This window comes from Gopherus evgoodei, chromosome 7 (genome assembly GCF_007399415.2).
Source record: "Gopherus evgoodei ecotype Sinaloan lineage chromosome 7, rGopEvg1_v1.p, whole genome shotgun sequence".
NCBI classification, from domain to species: Eukaryota; Metazoa; Chordata; order Testudines; family Testudinidae; genus Gopherus; species Gopherus evgoodei.
The window spans coordinates 89,082,547-89,100,326 of NC_044328.1; the positions used below are offsets into that span (position 1 = coordinate 89,082,547).

The following is a 17,780-nucleotide window of genomic DNA, read 5'->3' on the forward strand; positions in this document are numbered from 1 at the left end:
CAAAATCAACCACTTAAAAGTTAGGAGATGCCAGAAATAAGGCTGTGCATGCAATTGCCTCCCTTGTGCATATGTATTATGATGAAGCCTTTATTTATGGGATCACATAACATTTTTTTCACAGAACACGACCTCATTCAGTGCACAGAATGGATCATGCTCTGGAAATTAATTAGAGTTGCGAATGAGGCTTTTGTCAGTAGAATCCCATCCGATTTTTTGCAGATGTTGGAAGGCGTGTAGTAAAGGACGCTGAGAATGCAGGAAAAGAGAGGATAGTTTTGTAGTAAAGGCAGTGTAATGCCACCCTGGAGAACTGTATTTTCTTCCTGCCCCTGCCAGAGCTATGCATCACCAGGCAAGGCATGAAAATCAAAATTTTCACAGGTGGCTACTATGTGTTACTTGAAATTTGGATATCTAACGTGAAACATCTGAAGTCTGATTTGCAGAAGTGAAGAGCACTCACAGCTGCAACTGACATCCGTAGTTCGGCTCTGAATATATCAAGTGTTATAAAATATTAAGTACTCTGAAAAATCAAGCCAGGCACTTCCTAAATGGGCATGCAAAATTAGCTGACATTTTTTACAATTTTGGTTTGTAAAACGGCGATACTACCATCACCTCCCGGGGGCATTGTGATGATAGTTCTTCACAGACATTAATATAAGATACAATGAAAGCACCATAGAAAAGCCTAGGAGGAAATTAATAATTTTGTATTCGGTACAGAGTTTGGATGGCATCCAGTAAATAACACCTGGGGCCACATGATGAATGATTAGAATAGAAATAAACAGCGAATGCTACCCATTTAGTGAGTATCACCCATCCTGTGCACTGAGTCAGGCAGAGAGAGGTTTTGTGGAAAACAGTTTGTGACCATGAAATTAAAGACTCTATCATAATGCAGAGGCACAAAAGGGACAAATTAACCCAATCTTAATTCTGGCACTTACTAAGCTTTTAAATGCTTAATTTTGCATCTTGAACATTCTTTGACATAGTTTTTTTGGGATATAATCTACAGATTGACTATGTTTTAAACCTGTGAGTTGGCAGAAAACTCAGCTGTGCAACACATTAATAACAACTGGATTTTTTTTCCTCTTTGAAATGGGCATTTAAGTAAAAACAGTACATTAATAGCAAAATAGAACTCAAAATGTCACCAAAAGCAGACAATATAAGCTCCTATCAAATTTTGCCTGCCACTTGTACATAAAGTATTTTTCATTACTTGCAGTGCCAAGAACTATTATATCTTCAGGGACAATGTTACACTCACATTTTTTCTGCAATTAACTCATTTCATTCACAATTTAAGATGCATTTCCAGTGCAGTATTATAATGTGTATTAATAACTTCAGCATATTGTACTACGTAAATAATACATAATATTTGTTCTTTGATACTGTGAGTTCAATTCATTAATGACAGTTCCCAAACAAACGGAAAATGTATAACCATATATTTATAGTGTTACAAAAGCTGTGTCAACCAGCTCTTTGACAAAATAAAAATAGACTACCAGGAAGATCTTCCTGAGATCCTGTCAGATAAGGCTTAGGGATAGTTTTCTAAGTGGTGAAAAACCCTTAATTTAAGACTTTTGCAACTAGACTGGAGAGAACAGCAGGAACTGTGCCTTAGGAAACCATTCTGAATTTGTACAGAAATGGACTGGATGATTTAATAGTGTTTTCATCTCTAACTTTCATGATTTGTTTGAATCAACTGAAGGCATAAGAAATGTCTGCTACCACAATGCCTGGCAGCATCCGACATTAACCTCCAACTATGGTCAGGATGGATTCAGCATTATACAGAATTCCAAGTTACCTGGAAATGATGCTATGGAACTTTTGCTGCATGTAATAATATGAAAAGGTTCTGTATCTCATCCAGAAGCCGTACAGAATTGCAGCTAAAGACCTTGAGTAATTGTGCAGTGAGATGGTCACCAGAAAGCTGTTTAAAGTTCTAGTCTTGACAAGTACTCAGCATCCTCATTTACCAATAGAAGGTGCAGCTACTCAGCACCTCTAGAATCAGGCCACTTATTTAAATGTGTATATATGGAATCAGATAAGTTTGCATATCTTAACCATAGCTAATTGGAGGCAATGTGGTGAAGTGGATAGAGCACTGGACTGGAATTCAGGAGATCTGAGTTCTTTTCCTGACTCTAGCAACTGGTCTACCAGGTGACTTTGGGCAAGTCACTTCTTTGTTCTTCTTTGAGATGTATGGATGAAAAGTGCTATTTAAGAGCTTAGTATTATTATTAGAATTAATTTATGCTGTGCTACATGTGAGAGGGGAAATCCCTTCTTGACAGGTGGTCAGTTGATACCCAGAAGCAGTATCCTTCTAATATAGCTGGAAATGTTTTTCATAGCAATTAAGGTATATAGTCTTAAAATGTAGCCAATATTTGTCTCAAAACTGTCACAATGAATTGCACAGATTGACTGCTTATTCCATAAAGAAATGTACATTTAAAACAAATGTACTATCTTTCATGATCTTTGAGCTTTCCTCAGCCTATGAAAAGTTTCCTTTTTAAAAGTTAGCAGTTAGCTAAAAACTGCCAAAATGGTATTAGACATAATTGTATTTTCTTAATTATTTATATTGCCCTTTCCCTCATTCAGATTGTGGAGTAAAAACTGCCCACAGACTCCAACAAGTGTAAGAAACTCAACAGTCTGTGGAACTAGTTAGAACATCAGGATGTTCACTGTACTCCATAGAAACTCCACCCACATCACTTTAAAATAGAATTTTAGGGCTGTGCCTGTGCCTCCATTAGCAAATTCCCCTCTTCACCTTGAAAAGAATGCAATGTCCATGGATTCCAGTGCAACTCTCAGGCTATGTTGCCACTACCATGGTAAGTCGACCTAAGTTACGCAACTCCAGCTACGTGAATAATGTAGCTGGAGTCGACATGGCTTAGGTCGCCTTACTGCGGTGTCTACACCGCACTGCGTCGATGGGAGACACTCTCCCATCGACTTACCTTATTCTTCTTGTTCTGGGTGGTGTACTGCGGTCAACCAGAGAGCACTCTGCCATCAACTTAGTGGGTCTTCACTAGACCTGCTAAATCGACCCCTGGTACATCAATCTCCAAAGCGTTGATCCAGCAGTAGTGTAGACATAGCTCAGGCTGCAATAGCGGCCCCTTCCCTCCCACACTATGTCTGTGCAATCTGTAGAGTGAAAAAGAGGAGAATAAAAATTCCCTTTTTCCCATCCCCAATTGGTATAGAACCCTCTAACACCACACTTGACCTGGGCTTTAGGATTTGAGCCCCAGAGAGGGAAAAAAAAAATATGGAAAGATTGCAATTCACTTGTTTGAAGGCCACATTAATAGGTGCCTTAAAAATACAAAATTGAAAGAATAATAATTTTTGGTGGCAATTCTACAAGCTAAATTTTTATGTTCCCTACAATAATTATTTTTTCCTAATTTAAAAAAGTTACACTTTTTTCTTTTATATTGGAATTTAAATATGGTTTCATCTATTTATGAATTTTGTTTCTTCTTCTCAACAGGGTACTACATGAAAACAAAAAAAATGAGGTTTCTATGTCAACTATCAATTATCTCTCTTCTATTTGGAGCTATGGTCATTGGTCAGCATGAAGGTTATGATTTTGAGGATGAATATGACCAAGAGCCAGATGATGAGTACCCACCTATTTTTCATTTTAATCCCAGTGTAGAATATGTAGTTCCTCATTTTCCTACTCCAGCCAAGTGTGCTCAAGAATGCTTTTGCCCACCAACTTTTCCATTATCAATGTACTGTGACCATCGGAAACTTAAGATGATACCACATATTCCTTCCCATATCCAACAACTCTATCTTCAGCATAATGACATTGAAGCTGTGACTGCAGAATCTTTTGTTAATGCCACTACCTTGAGAGAAATTAACCTTAGCCATAACAAAATTAAATCTCATATGATTGATCATGGTGTTTTTGCCAAACTTTCAAATCTTGTGCAACTTCACTTAGAACACAATAAATTGGATGAATTTCCATTTCCTCTTCCCAGCTCTCTAGAACGACTCTTTCTCAGTTCCAATGAGATTTCCAGATTATCTGGAAATGCTCTGCAAGGGTTAGTAAATGTGACCATGCTTGATCTCTGCAATAACTATCTTGATGACTCCCTACTCAAAGGAAAATACTTTTCAAATATGAAAAATCTAATGCAGATCAATCTATGCAACAATAGATTACAGACTATGCCTCCTGATCTCCCATTTTCACTTATATATCTCTCTCTCGAAAATAACTCAATTTCTTACATTCCAGAAAACTATTTCAATAGACTTCCAAAAATAACTGCTCTAAGAATGTCACACAACAACCTGCAGGAAGTCCCATATAATGTTTTTAACCTTTCCAACCTTGTAGAACTCAATCTTGGACACAACAAGCTGAAGCAAGCATTCTATATTCCAAGAAGTCTGCAGCATTTGTATATTGAAGACAATGACATTGAATGTATGTTGATTATTATTAGTCCTTTATAAAAATGAGAGAGGTGTTTCTATATCTGTAACATTTTTACTTTTGCATAATTTTTCTGGTTATTACTCAAAGACTTACTGACTTTTAACCTAAACTCAACACCAACACTACTGGGCTATATTCAGTCTTCCTAACACAAAGAGGTTTCTGCCTTGCTGTAATGCAGGTTACCTCGGCCTGCCCTTTTCAGAGGGTTCCATCAGTTGGGGCATAGGGCTCCATAGTAGCCCTAGTTCCGCAGCTTGTCCAAGAAATGCTCTGAATTGTTAGTTATCTTGGACAATCAATGGAGGAAACACCGCAGAAGATCTGTACTTCTGCCGTCTTCCTATCACCTCCGAGCAGGCTCTCTGTCAGACTCTGCTCCAGCTTCCTCTAATAAAAATCAACTAACAAGTCTAGTTTATTGCTTAAAAATTGTTTGTAGTAAAGGCGTTTGATAAACATTTATATAGAAAGAGGCAACTAATAGTACATTTCCCTTACATTAAAAAAATCTATTCTAGGTCATTTTAACACCACAAACCTTCCCCCTTCTACTTGATCAAAAGCTATTTCTGTTATTGGTTTTTCCATATATGGAACTCTAATTTAGAGGCAAAATAATAGCAATATTTTACATCAATTGCATGGGTGGGTATTATTCCTGTTTCTAGCTATGAAAAAAGTGGATTTTAAAGAAATCTGAGTTCTCTTAATATTTTCAGTGTTTAAACTAATATTTTTCACTCTTTTACAGTTATAAATATTACTTTGATGTGTCCTTCTATTGATCCAAGGAATATCAATCATTTAACCTATATTCGGATGGACCAAAATAAGCTTACAGCTCCAATAAGCACATATGCATTCTTCTGCTTTCCCCACATACGCATTATTTATTATGGTGAACAAAAAGGTAGTGTCAGTCAATCAACACAACTGAGAACTCCAGTTGTCCACAGATTTTTAACACCAGAAGAATATGATGAAGCAGAAGATGGTCATGAAACAGAAGATGGTCATGAAGAAGGAGAAAGAGAAGATGACTACTTTCATCCTTACTTTTAATGAAGTAATTATAAAGTACAAGGAAAGTATAAATAAAAGAGGAGAATAATTTGGGGCACTAAAAGGGAGTTATGAGCAATATGAACTGTGTAAACAATTTTTCTGTATCCGCTCAATAGTGGTTAAATCAGATTCCAAGTATATACAACAATGCTTTCTAACTTTTTCCCAGCAACTAATTATTAGGTGAGTGAACTAATCCTTGACTGTACCAGTCATTACCCTTTTCCTTTCACTCACATTCCAACTCAGAAGAGAACTTGTTTATGGTAGTTTTGCAATTTGGGCTAAACTTTTTGAATATATTTTTGTTGATTTTAATTTTAAATATATACTGAGTGGTTTTGGTTTAACATAACTGAAAGCATAAAATGCTCTTAATTTGAGAAAAACGTTTAGGACCTTAACTGTGAAACTGGTCTGCATCATTTGTGCAGTATCTGTATCATCCAAATTCTAAGGAAAATGCACAATGAGTAGTTTCTTAATAAAGTTTCAATTTAGTGCAGTATTGCAACATTAGAATAAGAGAGAAGATTCATTAAATAGCAGTTGTCATATAAAACATAGCAACATTAAAAAGACATGAGAAAAAACAAAAATATTTTCTGATCTAACTTGCATAATAACTATTGATATAGGTTTTATTCCTTATTCCTTTTTTTCCATAGATGAATAAGGTATGTTACTTTCCTTCCTGTGCCATTATACATTCAAAAGCACATACTACATATTTTGTTCTTTTAAACAGTGCTTGGAGAAAACTGGTTTTTGTTTCATAAGAGAATGTATCTTGAGTGACATAGGAAATTTTCACAAATTATCCTTTAGAAAAGCAGCACTGGTGGTTAAAAGATACAAAACTAACTAAATAAGAATAATGCTATGCTCATTAGACATAAAAAGGTGTTTACTTTCAGCCCTGTTTAAACTATACAGCTGTGTTTTTATGCCTTTTTAATTTTTCAGACACCTCTGTGATTTCATATGTCATATGTGTCTGTACTTTCATTTTCAACTAGATGCATAATAGACATATTTGTTTTAAAACTTTAGAAAATTTTAATCTAATAAGTTTTTTTTGTTTTTTTTTTACAATGCCCTGTGAATTGTATAAAGATACACAATATATTTTGCTTGTAAATCTACCAGTGCATCTCCTTTATAAAAACAGGCTTCAGTTGATCAGTTATTGTGGGCATCAAGTGATTCAGTGTCCAGATCTTTGAGATATGTTTTTGGTTGTTATTTAACAAAACTCCATACATCAAAAATATTTATGTTCTAGCTATCCATTATTTCAATTTAAATGGAATTAATCATTTCATACTTCTTGTTGTGTTTCAGGAAAACACTATAGCATGACTTTTCTCTTTTTCTATAATACATTATAAATTTAGACTACTATTTTTAAAATATGAGTCTCAATTTAGGCAGCCATTTTTTAAATCTTGATCACAGCTTTTAACGAACATTAAGACCACTTAAATATAGCATAGTTAGAAACATTGTACATGCTTCCTCAAACTGCTGACACTTTAAGACTAACGTGAAACTTAGTTTCAATTTTGTGTTTATACCTACAGTAAATCCAACAGTAAATATAAATTGAATTTTGGATATTAAAAAGTGTGCATAGCTGGATACTACAAATTCAAGAGATTGTCAACTAATAACATGTTGACATGGCTTCTCAGTATTAGCATATGCTTCTTCTCTTGAGAATATATACAGTGAAATATATTCCCTGTGACCACCTGCTAATTTTATTTGTCTTCACAAGTATTAAATTTGTATTCCCTTCAAGCATTCTTTTTTTTTCACTATATATTACACTAGATTTTGTGACAACCCAGTGACCTATCCAGCAACATGACATGTATAGTTAACAACAAGAAAAGATGACCAGGAAAGAAAAGCTTTTGTTTACTCACAAATGACTGCAAAAGAAACGTCTAAAAGTAGCATTCAAATAGCTGACTTCTGCTGCTGATACAACATTTGCCTTTAGTGTTTTAGTTTGCTCAGAGGGTTATGTGAGTTTATTTAAAAACACACACACACACACACACACACAAACCAGCTAAAAATTAAAGTGTAAAACAAAATCTGCATTACAATGCTACCTGTTATAACAGTCAACAAATAATAAAAGCCATCACAGGGCTTCTTCAGGAGGTTTCACTCTAGTAACTGCAGGCAGCTGTTGCATGATGTGGAGGATACATGCGACTAGCAACCAAGAGAATTGGGCTCTGCTTCTAGCTTTGGGCAGATTTATGCTTTATTCATTTCAATCACATGAGCGGCATAATGATACTTTACCACATTTGTAAAATGCTTTAAGATTTATAATGGATAGGTAATTATTTTTCATTATTATTCAACAGTACAGCAAGTTTGACTTTATTATGGCGTATTTTTAGAAAATGTTCATAACCTGTAGTCAGTTAAATGTATTGAACCAATTAAAGCAAAAACATGAAATTTTCAAGCAATGTTTTTACCGGAACAAAGTTCTTAAAACTAGAAGCAAAAATGACTAATATAGAAATTTTGTAACAATTGTTCGTGAACACTGTTGCAGTAAAAAAACAAAATTAACTTATTTTTTACAGTCTCCATTCTTTCCTTTAGTCATGAAAACATTCAGATTCTTTTAAAGTCCTTCTAAAACGATTAAGCGTTAGTTTTTGTAACATTTACTTCAATATCTTGATATATTAAAGTAACATAGGAAAGAATTTCCTTTACATCCAACAGATGTTTTTTATTTCAACTTTTCTGATTGCTTTTCATATATTCACATTCCACTGAAATATGTAATAACTTGAATCAGTTTCCTTTTTATATTTGTTTTTAAATTGTACTCTGCAAGCAAATAAATAAAGAAATTTCCTGCACGAAGAACATGAAAGGAACCTGTAGTGAGTTTGCACCAGATTGAATCCCAAAGCTGCTTCCAAGCAGCTAACAACTTCTTTACATTACTAATGTGAGAACATTAACTTTGACACTTATGGAGATTTTACATATCTACTGTAATACACATACACACAAATATATGATAAAGTGTGCATTTACTATTCTCTTCTCAAAAGTTATTGTACTAAATTTTTAAAACTTTAGTGACCTAGACAAGTTAGAAGGTAAATAAAAGATAATATAAACTCACAGTTCAGGGCATACATTCATGACCTAGAGGAAACAGGAATTGACTCCTTCTACACATGAAGCACTGCATAATTTTTTTTAAGAGCATTCTTGGAATTTTCCTCTTCCTCCAACTCATCAGACATGGGTCATACAAGACTCAGGAAGACAGGCTAAATAGACAAGTAAAGCAAATCTTATATTCCTGTGACATCACCAGGACTAGTGACATTATTCCAACTTCATTTTTATTGTCAGTATATGGAAATACTGTAGCATCTCACATGTCAGGGTTGAGGATGTGGAAAGGAAATTATCCCTTTTCAAGCAAAGAAGAGACTGGGAAAAGAAAATATAGGGCAGGAGGTGAAAAACAAAATGTAAGGAAAACACCAGATGGTATTCACCCAAGAGTTCTGAAGGAACTCAAATGTGAAATTGCAGAACTACTAACTATCGTCTGTAACCTATCATTTATATCAGATTTCTACCAAATAACTGGAGGATAGCTAATTTTTAAAAAGGGCCTCCAGAAGTGATCTCGGCAATTACACACCTGTAAATCTGACTTCAGTACAGGGCAAACTGATTGAAACTATAGTAAAGAACAAAATTGTCAGACACATAGATGAACATAATTTGTTGAGGAAGAGTCAATGTGGAAATCATGCCTCACTAATCTACTAGAATTCTTTGAGGGGGTCAACAAGTATGTGGACAAGGAGGATCCAGTGGATATAGTGTACTTAGATTTTCAGAAAGCTTTTGACAAGGTCCCTCACCAAAAGCTCTTAAGCAAAGTAAGCTGTCATGGGATAAGAGGCAAGGTCCTCTCATGGATGAGTAACTGGTTAAAAGATAGGAAACAAAGGTTAGGAATAAATGGTCAGTTTTCGGAATAGAGAGACGTAAATACTGGTGTCCCCCAGGGGTCTGTACTGGGCCCAGTCCTATTCAACATATTCATAAATGAGCTGGAGAAAGTGGTAAAAAGTGAGGTGGAAAAATTTGCAGATAATACAAAACTAGTCAAGATAGTTAATTCCCAGGAAGACTGTGAAGAGCTAAAAAAGAATCTCTCAAAACTGGGTGAATGGGCAACAAAATGGCAGATGAAATTCAATGTTGATAAATGCAACGTAATGCACATTGGAAAACATAATCCCAACTATACAAATAAAATGATGGGGTCTAAATTAGCTGTTATCACTCAAGAAAGAGAACTTGGAGTCATTGTGGATAGTTCGCTGAAAACATCAACTCAATGTGCAGCAGCGGTCAAAAATGTGAACGGAATGTTGTGAATCACGAAGAAAGAGATAGATAATAAGACAGAAAATATATTACCATGTATTTATATAAAGGCATGTCCACATCTTGAATACTGCATACAAATCTGGTCGTCCCATCTCAAAAAAGATATATTGGAATTGGAAAAGGTTCAGAAAAGGGCAACAAAAATGATTAGAGGTATGGAATGGCTTCCCTATGAAGAGAGATTAATAAGACTGGGACTTTTCATCTTGGAAAAGAGATGACTAAGGGGGGATATGATTGAGGTCTATAAAATAATGATTGGTGTGGAGAAAGTAAATAAGGAAATGTTATTTACTCCTTCTCATAACACAAGAACTAGGGGGTCACCAAATGAAATTAATAGGCAGCAGGTTTAAAACAAACAAAAGCAAGTATTTCTTCACACAACACACAGTCAACCTGTGGAACTCTTTGCCAGAGGATATTGTGATAGCCAAGACTATACCAACGTTCAAAAAAGAACTAGATAAATTCATGGAGGATAGGTCCATTAATCGCTATTAGCCAGGATGGGCGGAGATGATGTCCCTAGCCTCTGTTAGCCAGAATTTGGGAATGGGTGACAGGAGATGGCTCACTTGATGATTACCTGGTCTATTCATTCCCTCTGGGACACTTGGCATTGGCCACTCTCGGAAGATAGGATATTGGGTTAGATGGACTTTGGTCTGACCCAATAGGGCGGTTCTTATGTTCTTATGAATGAGACACTAAAGGCAACAAAGGAAAAGATGTCAAATTAATTTATGGTTATAAATAAGTGGAGTGAACACAGGAAGGAAACAAAGCTTTTTAAAGAAGAAAGTTGTTAGTAATTTTTTTAAACAATTAAATAGACGGTTGATTGACATGACAATTACAAGTAAATTCAGAACATAACAACCAATACAAAACTAGTTTATCCATTTAAAAGCATGTTTTGGGTGAAGGTCTGTAGGGGAATGGCAGAACATTGTTTTATTTCCGGCTATCTCGGGCTTGTATGCTGTAGGAGCACCTAAAAGTAATGTATCTATTTGCAACATAAACAAAGTCAAGTTTTTTTTTCTTTTCTTGACATTCAATCAGTAATGTCTACAGCTTTCAAAAAATCTGGAACCAGAAACTTTTGCAGGGTATTCACTCAGTCATGGGGCCTTGTTGCAGCTGCCTATCAGTTTCCAAAATTTTGGCCCTTTTGGTAATCCAAAACTATACTATTTCATTGAACCGTGGAAATATTTCCAATTTATCTGCTGAGAAGCTTACATATGTAACTCCTTTATTGTGTATCCTTATTTCTTGCAGATCTTTTTGGATCTTTTTCTGACTTCGTTAAAAGACATAAATTATCTATTTGGGAGATCAGTTTATCACATCCCCTGGAACTTGTACTTTATAAGTTCCTCCTTAGCTCCTCCTGTGCCATTGACACATCAAGAAGTCCAGTTCCTCCAATGATTACAATCACAATAATTGTGGTACTTCTTCCCAGGTTATGCCAGTGAATTCAATACTCTCTGTTACTGTCTTCCACCAGTTCTTTCTTAGCCTTCCTCGCTTTCTCTTTCCTCCCTCCAGTACCTAATTCAATGCTTGGTCAGCTTGTGTCTCATCTTCCATACACTGAACATGTCTCAACCATCAGAGCCTTCTTTAATGATATCTTCTAATATGTTCTGCTCTGTGAGCTCCCTTCTCTTGCATTTGTTATTTTGTCTTTACACTGAATTTGTAATATCTTACTCAGCCTTCTGGGATAGGCAGCCTTCAATTTCTTTTTGTTAACCGCTTTCATTGGCCAAGCCTCTGCACCATATAGTAGTATGCTCAGTACAATCAAATAATATAATCTAGCCTTTAGTTTGAAGTGGAGACCTATGTTTGACGAGATGTTGTTAATCTTTCCAAAAGTGCTGTTTGCTTTTCCTAATCTTGTAGGAATATAAGATAATATAAATAAAATCAGACATACAAGATAGAAATGCTAGGAAAAGACTGCAGAGGCAGAAGCAGCAGCACAGAGGAGAGATTTCAACCAGCTCTATAGAATAGCAAATGATCTCACAGGAAAAACAGACTTTCACAGGGCTCAGGCCTTTCTAGGACTCTCATCGACAGATGTTAAAAATCCATGAAGAACATGCGAGACGATGAAAAGCACATTTCCACTCCATATAACTGTCCAGAGCTGACAATCATTCACAGATTCAAGAGAAGAGCCAATTTCAAATTAGAAATAGAAGATGGACAAATAACACCTGATGAAATTAAAGCAGCCATCAAAGCCCTACAACACAGGAAAGTTCCTGGGGTTGACAGAATTCAAGTAGAGGTGTTAACAGTGGGAGGCCAAATTCTGATTAAGCGGCTAATAAAACTGTAACAAAATATGGTGAAAGTAGCGCCATAGCATTGGAAAGAAGGTATTCTCATGGCATTGCCAAAAAAGGATGTTCTTAGCGCATTAACTGGAGGGATAGTACTGCTACCAGTCCTGGGCAAAGTATTGGTTACTGTTATGCTGAATAGAATGAAAAGGGCAATGGATGAAATATTACAAGAAAAACAGCTGGGTTCCATTGAGATAGATCACGTCGTGAACAGATATTCACTCTGACAGATCACTGAAAAAGCTACTGTTTGGCAAAAACTCATCTTAATTAACATTTAGAAAGTGTTCAACAGTGTTCAGAGAGAGACCCTGTGGAATACTGCTAGAAGCTATGGGATACCAGACAAGCTAGCAACATAATAAGGAGTTTATACAATGGAAATAGACGCGTAGATGCCTGGCTGAGTGAGGTGAATGGTTCCATATTGTGCCTGGAGTTAGACAAAAAGTGTGTGCTATTACCAATTCTCTTTGCATTAGTAATAGACTGGGTGATGAAGTGAGCGACAAAAGGCATCATGGATGGTGTAAAATAGGTTAGTGGAGACTAATTACACTACCTTGACTATACTGATGACATTGCTTTACTAAGCACACCTCTACCCCGATATAACGCGACCTGATATAACATGAATTCAGATATAATGCAGTAAAGCAGCATTTGGGGGTGGAGGGGCTGCATGCTCCAGCAGATCAAAGCAAGTTTGATATAATGCGGTAAGATTTCTTTGGCTCCCGAGGACAGCGTTATGTCGGGCGAAAGGTGTATACTGTAGAATGAAATGCTTGCCCTTACATCAGAGGTAGAACAGGAAGCAGCAAAAACTAGATTTGAAGTAACTACAGAGATTACAAAGGCAGGAAACTGGACAATATATGCAAAGATGTATCTAGATGGAAATCTAACAGGAAAGAGTTCTGCTGTCTGCAGAGCGTGATAACACTTGAAGGTGCTGTGATAAAGACATTCATCTTACCCTTAAACCATATAATATTCACTTCAATTTAAATTTGCTTTCATCCAAGCAGATTTTACAAGGGAAGACAGGCTTGCAGTCCCATAAGAACTGACAACAATTTTGGCATTAAATAACCTTCAGAATCCTCCCTAAGCACTTTCATAATCTCTTGGTTGGAAAAGCCATAGGAAACATTCTCTAGAGAGCCTGTTTTATTCCTAATTGGCTTTTATCAACATAGGTGTCTCTCTTTGTGCATTCAGCTCAACCATCCTATCTTCTTCTTCCACCAGACCCCATACTGCATGACTATTCCTCTCCATCTTTCTCCTCTGAGGGGAATTCATTCTTTAAAATACTCTAATGATGGCTTGAAACCAAAAATCTTCAACTGAATCAATGTACAGTAACTCCTCACTTAATATTGTAGTTATGTTCCTGAAAAATGTGACTTTAAGTGAAACAAAGTTAAGCAAATCCAATTTTCAAATGAAACAAAGTTAAGCAAATCCAAGTTTGTTTAAATTTTAAACAAACAATTTACTGTACACAGCAATGATGATTGTGAAGCTTGGTTGATGTGGTGAAGTCAGAGGGTGGGATATTTCCCAGGGAATGCCTTACTGCTAAATGATGAACTAGCAATTGGCTGAATCCTCAAAGGTTAACTCATTTTTAATGTAGCCTCACAAACTACAAGGCAGCACGAATGGAGTGAGGGGAGACAGCATGGCAGATAGAGACAGAGACACACACCGTGTGTGTGTGTGTGAGAGAGAGATGTACATTTCCCTTTTAAGTACACTGACCCCACTCTAAGTACACTGCCTTGTAAAGTTTATCAGCAAGCTGAGATGCAACTGCTGTCAGGAAGCGCCCTCTGTCCTGAGCCCTGTCGTGTGTTCCCCCTGCTCTATAGAGATGGGGTAAGCGGGGTGCAGGAACAGAGGGAAGGGGGACACCTTGACATTAGCCCCCTTCTCCCCTCTCCCCCTCACAACAAGCAGGAGGCTTGGGAAGCAGCTCCAAGGCAGAGGGCAGGAGCAGCATATGGCAGTGGCGGGAGGGCCAACTGAACTGCCAGCAGGTGGTAGCCTACTGGGCAGCTGCTGCACAGGAAACTTAGGGGAGTGGAGAGCTAATGGGGGGCTGCCAGTCCACTCTGGTTCCAAGCCCCCACCAGCTAGCTGCAACGGGCTGCTCTTTCTGCAAGCAGTGGACAAAGCAAGGCGGTTGCCAAACAAGGTTAGAAGGGAGCATTGTGCAACTTTAAATGAGCATGTTCCCTAATTGATCAGCAACGTAACAACAAAACAATGTTGACCGAGATGACTAAGTGAAGAGTTACTGTATCTGGGCTGAATCTTCACCTGGTGCTAGCCAGGCAAAGTGTGAGGGAAGTGAGACCCCACTACAAAGTAATAAAATCCAATCAACTGCTACAGCACTATACAGGAAACGTTTCATTTCAAAACTTGTATAAACAGACCTTTTAAGTGTTACCACTAGTGGCAATGCTTTAGGAGCTCAATGGGAAGCTGTTCCTTCAGAAGAATGACAAAGGGTATGTCTACACTTCAATTTGACAGCTGCGGTTGGCCCATGCCAGCTGACTCAGGTTCACGGAGCTAAGCCTAAGGGGATGTTTAACTGTGGTGTAGACGTACAGGCTCGGATTGCTGTCTAAGCTCTAGAACCCTCCCACCTCGCAGGTTCCTAGAGCCTGGGCTGCAGCCTGAACCTGAACATCTATACTACAATTAAACAGCCCCTTACCCCGAGGCTGAGCCAGCTGGTTGAGGCCAGCCGCAGGTGTCTAATTGCAGTATAGACATATCTATACTTAATTAGCATTAATATTTATTTGGATTTACAAAATGTTAAAAAAAGATGCCTGCCTATACGCTCTAGGCACTGTAGCCATTACGTAAATATATATCACAGATAGTACCCCAATATAACTTAGGTTCATCAGTATAATTCAACAAAACGTACAATCAGCAAGCCCAGCACCTTCGAATCTCAAATCACCCTTGTCCTCCAACAATTCCCTCCTTTTCTCCGTGAATTCTCAAAATTGCTTGTAAAAAGATGAGTTTTGCAGCATGCCCTGAAAGTCCTGGACTCAGGCTACTTCAGACAAAGGGAGTAAGGGGGACTAGCATTCTAAAGGTATAGGGCCTCCACAGAAAACTTGACCTCTAGGTTCTCCATAATTTTTCATTATATTTATATTTGCCACCCATCTTCCTTTTCCAAGAAGAGGTTCCTTTTCCAAAGAAAGGTTCCTTTGTGATTGCTTTCTGAGGGAGACATAGGCTATTGTTCCCACAGATTGTTTTGGTTATCCACTATATATGCTACTGTGCATATACACTTTTACAGACTATTTGTATGGTATATAACACTTTTCATATATTGTTTGATTGTCTTCCTTTATCTTCTATATAAACATTTCAGACTTTGAAGAAACTTTCACAAAACAAACTTGCATCTGAACATATATTGGTTTGGGGATCATCTGTGCTGTTGTTCCAGTAATCGAACCATCCACAACTTTGCTACCATCTTGTCAGCATTTTGGTAATAATTCAGACAACTAATGGTCCTTTACTAACTTGGTCCTAATTTGTAAAGAGCTATGTAAATGAATAAAAACACCTTATAACAAGCACAAAAACAAAATAACCAGCATAAATGGACTAAGCTGGTCCATATATATTCCAACATCTAATCTAATTAAAATTCTATCTGCTGTATATTTTATCAATGTATTAATAAAAACATTTGGAATGCCAATCAATAAACACTACAGTAGTGAATTTAGCAAGATTAAACTGTGCATCTGGAAAAAAAACTTACAAACTTGGGGGGGAAGGTTGGTTGGTAAATATTGCAATTTTGGTTTTTCTTATGTGGTAGAAGGATAACTTCAGCATTACAGAGATTTGGAAATAAGAACTAAGGCTTGAACTAATCAGACCACCAACACTGTTAATGAGGGGGAAAAAACGGTTACCCACCTTTAGTAACTGTTGTTCTTCGAGATGTGTTGTTTATGTCCATTCAAAGTAGGTGTTGGAATGGACTTGAACAACCACTTGAAGAAGAAAAAACGGTTATCCACCTTTTAGTACTGTTGCTCTTCGAGATGTGTTGTTCATGTCCATTCCAACATCTACTTTGAATGGACATGAACAACCATTGGAAGAAGAAGCTGTATTTCAGAAGCAAAAAACAGAAAGGAACGAAGAAGCATGCTTAAGCTGATTTCTAAAAAACAACATTATGAGTTCAGTTCTAGTACATTTAGCATCTTAATCTTCTGAAGTACTTGAGCATTTCATTGTTTACGTAATACTTTACACTAGTTATTCTGATTAAGTATAGTACTTATATCCAAAGTGTCTACTGTCATATGCATTGCCGTTTCCAAACCATATCACTGGCCAGCTGCTATGACAAAATCATGTTATTTTAATAACTTCTGCAATTACTCACAAAAATTCATATAAAAGGGATGCTGAGTGAGGTTTAATGTTTTATGCCAAATGTATGAACTTAGTAAGGTGTCAAATTTCAGTGACCTGCTTCAACTAAATGGTATTGATACTGTATGTTCCTAGGGCTATCCCACAAGTTTATGAGTGGATCTAACAGAATACAGTAGATTTATTTGTGTATGTATTGCATGAATGACTCAGTGTCTATCAAGCACGAAGAAACTAAGTAATAATCTACACTTCTTCCTTCCCAGTACAATGTTGTTCTAACTGCAGTATTTGCCAATATTATCCTTTACAGAATGTGTACAAGATGAAAGCCAAGGTCTTTAAGCAGCTAGAAAATTTTTTTTAAAAGAGTTCTAAGTGAAGTGCAACAAATCTTCTAACACATGGTTAAAAAACAGGAATAAATATTACCATAATATAAAGCTAATAAACACACAAGTATACATGAGTCTGGGGTGGTTTTAGGATAAAATCCCCGTCCTCCTATATGAATTGCTGCCATCATTGGTGACATCACATGTTGGACCAAAACTTCACAAAGGTCTGCTACAGTGGTGGGCTTCAAATATGAATTGGGATTAATAAATTGTTTAAAGGAATAAATTATATAGGGTATCTGCTGTGGTCTTCTACCTACAGAAATTCTACGTAGAACTAACCAATTCTGTTATCTCCTAAATGAAGATAGTTGGCTCTTTGACAGGAATCCGAGTCACTGAAGTAAAAGAAAATTCCATGACTCTAATATTGCCAACCCCAAGCATTCAGAAAACAGGAATCAGACCCCTCAAAAATGTGACCAGTTTAAAAAATACATTGTGTGTGTGTGTGTGAGAGGTTTTGAGATTTTTGAA

At 36.7% G+C, this 17,780-nt stretch overlaps 2 protein-coding genes across 3 annotated transcripts in view; one reads left to right on the top strand and one right to left on the bottom strand.

The window, feature by feature from the left end:
• CENPP (centromere protein P) overlaps nt 1-17,780 on the bottom strand; it is a 308,525-nt gene that overhangs the window by 210,384 nt on the left and 80,361 nt on the right. The window lies entirely within an intron of this gene.
• OMD (osteomodulin) lies at nt 3,580-5,611 on the top strand. The gene is made up of 2 exons (XM_030571072.1): nt 3,580-4,534; nt 5,301-5,611. The coding sequence occupies exons 1-2, from the start codon at nt 3,580-3,582 to the stop codon at nt 5,609-5,611; spliced, it is 1,266 nt and encodes a 421-aa protein (XP_030426932.1).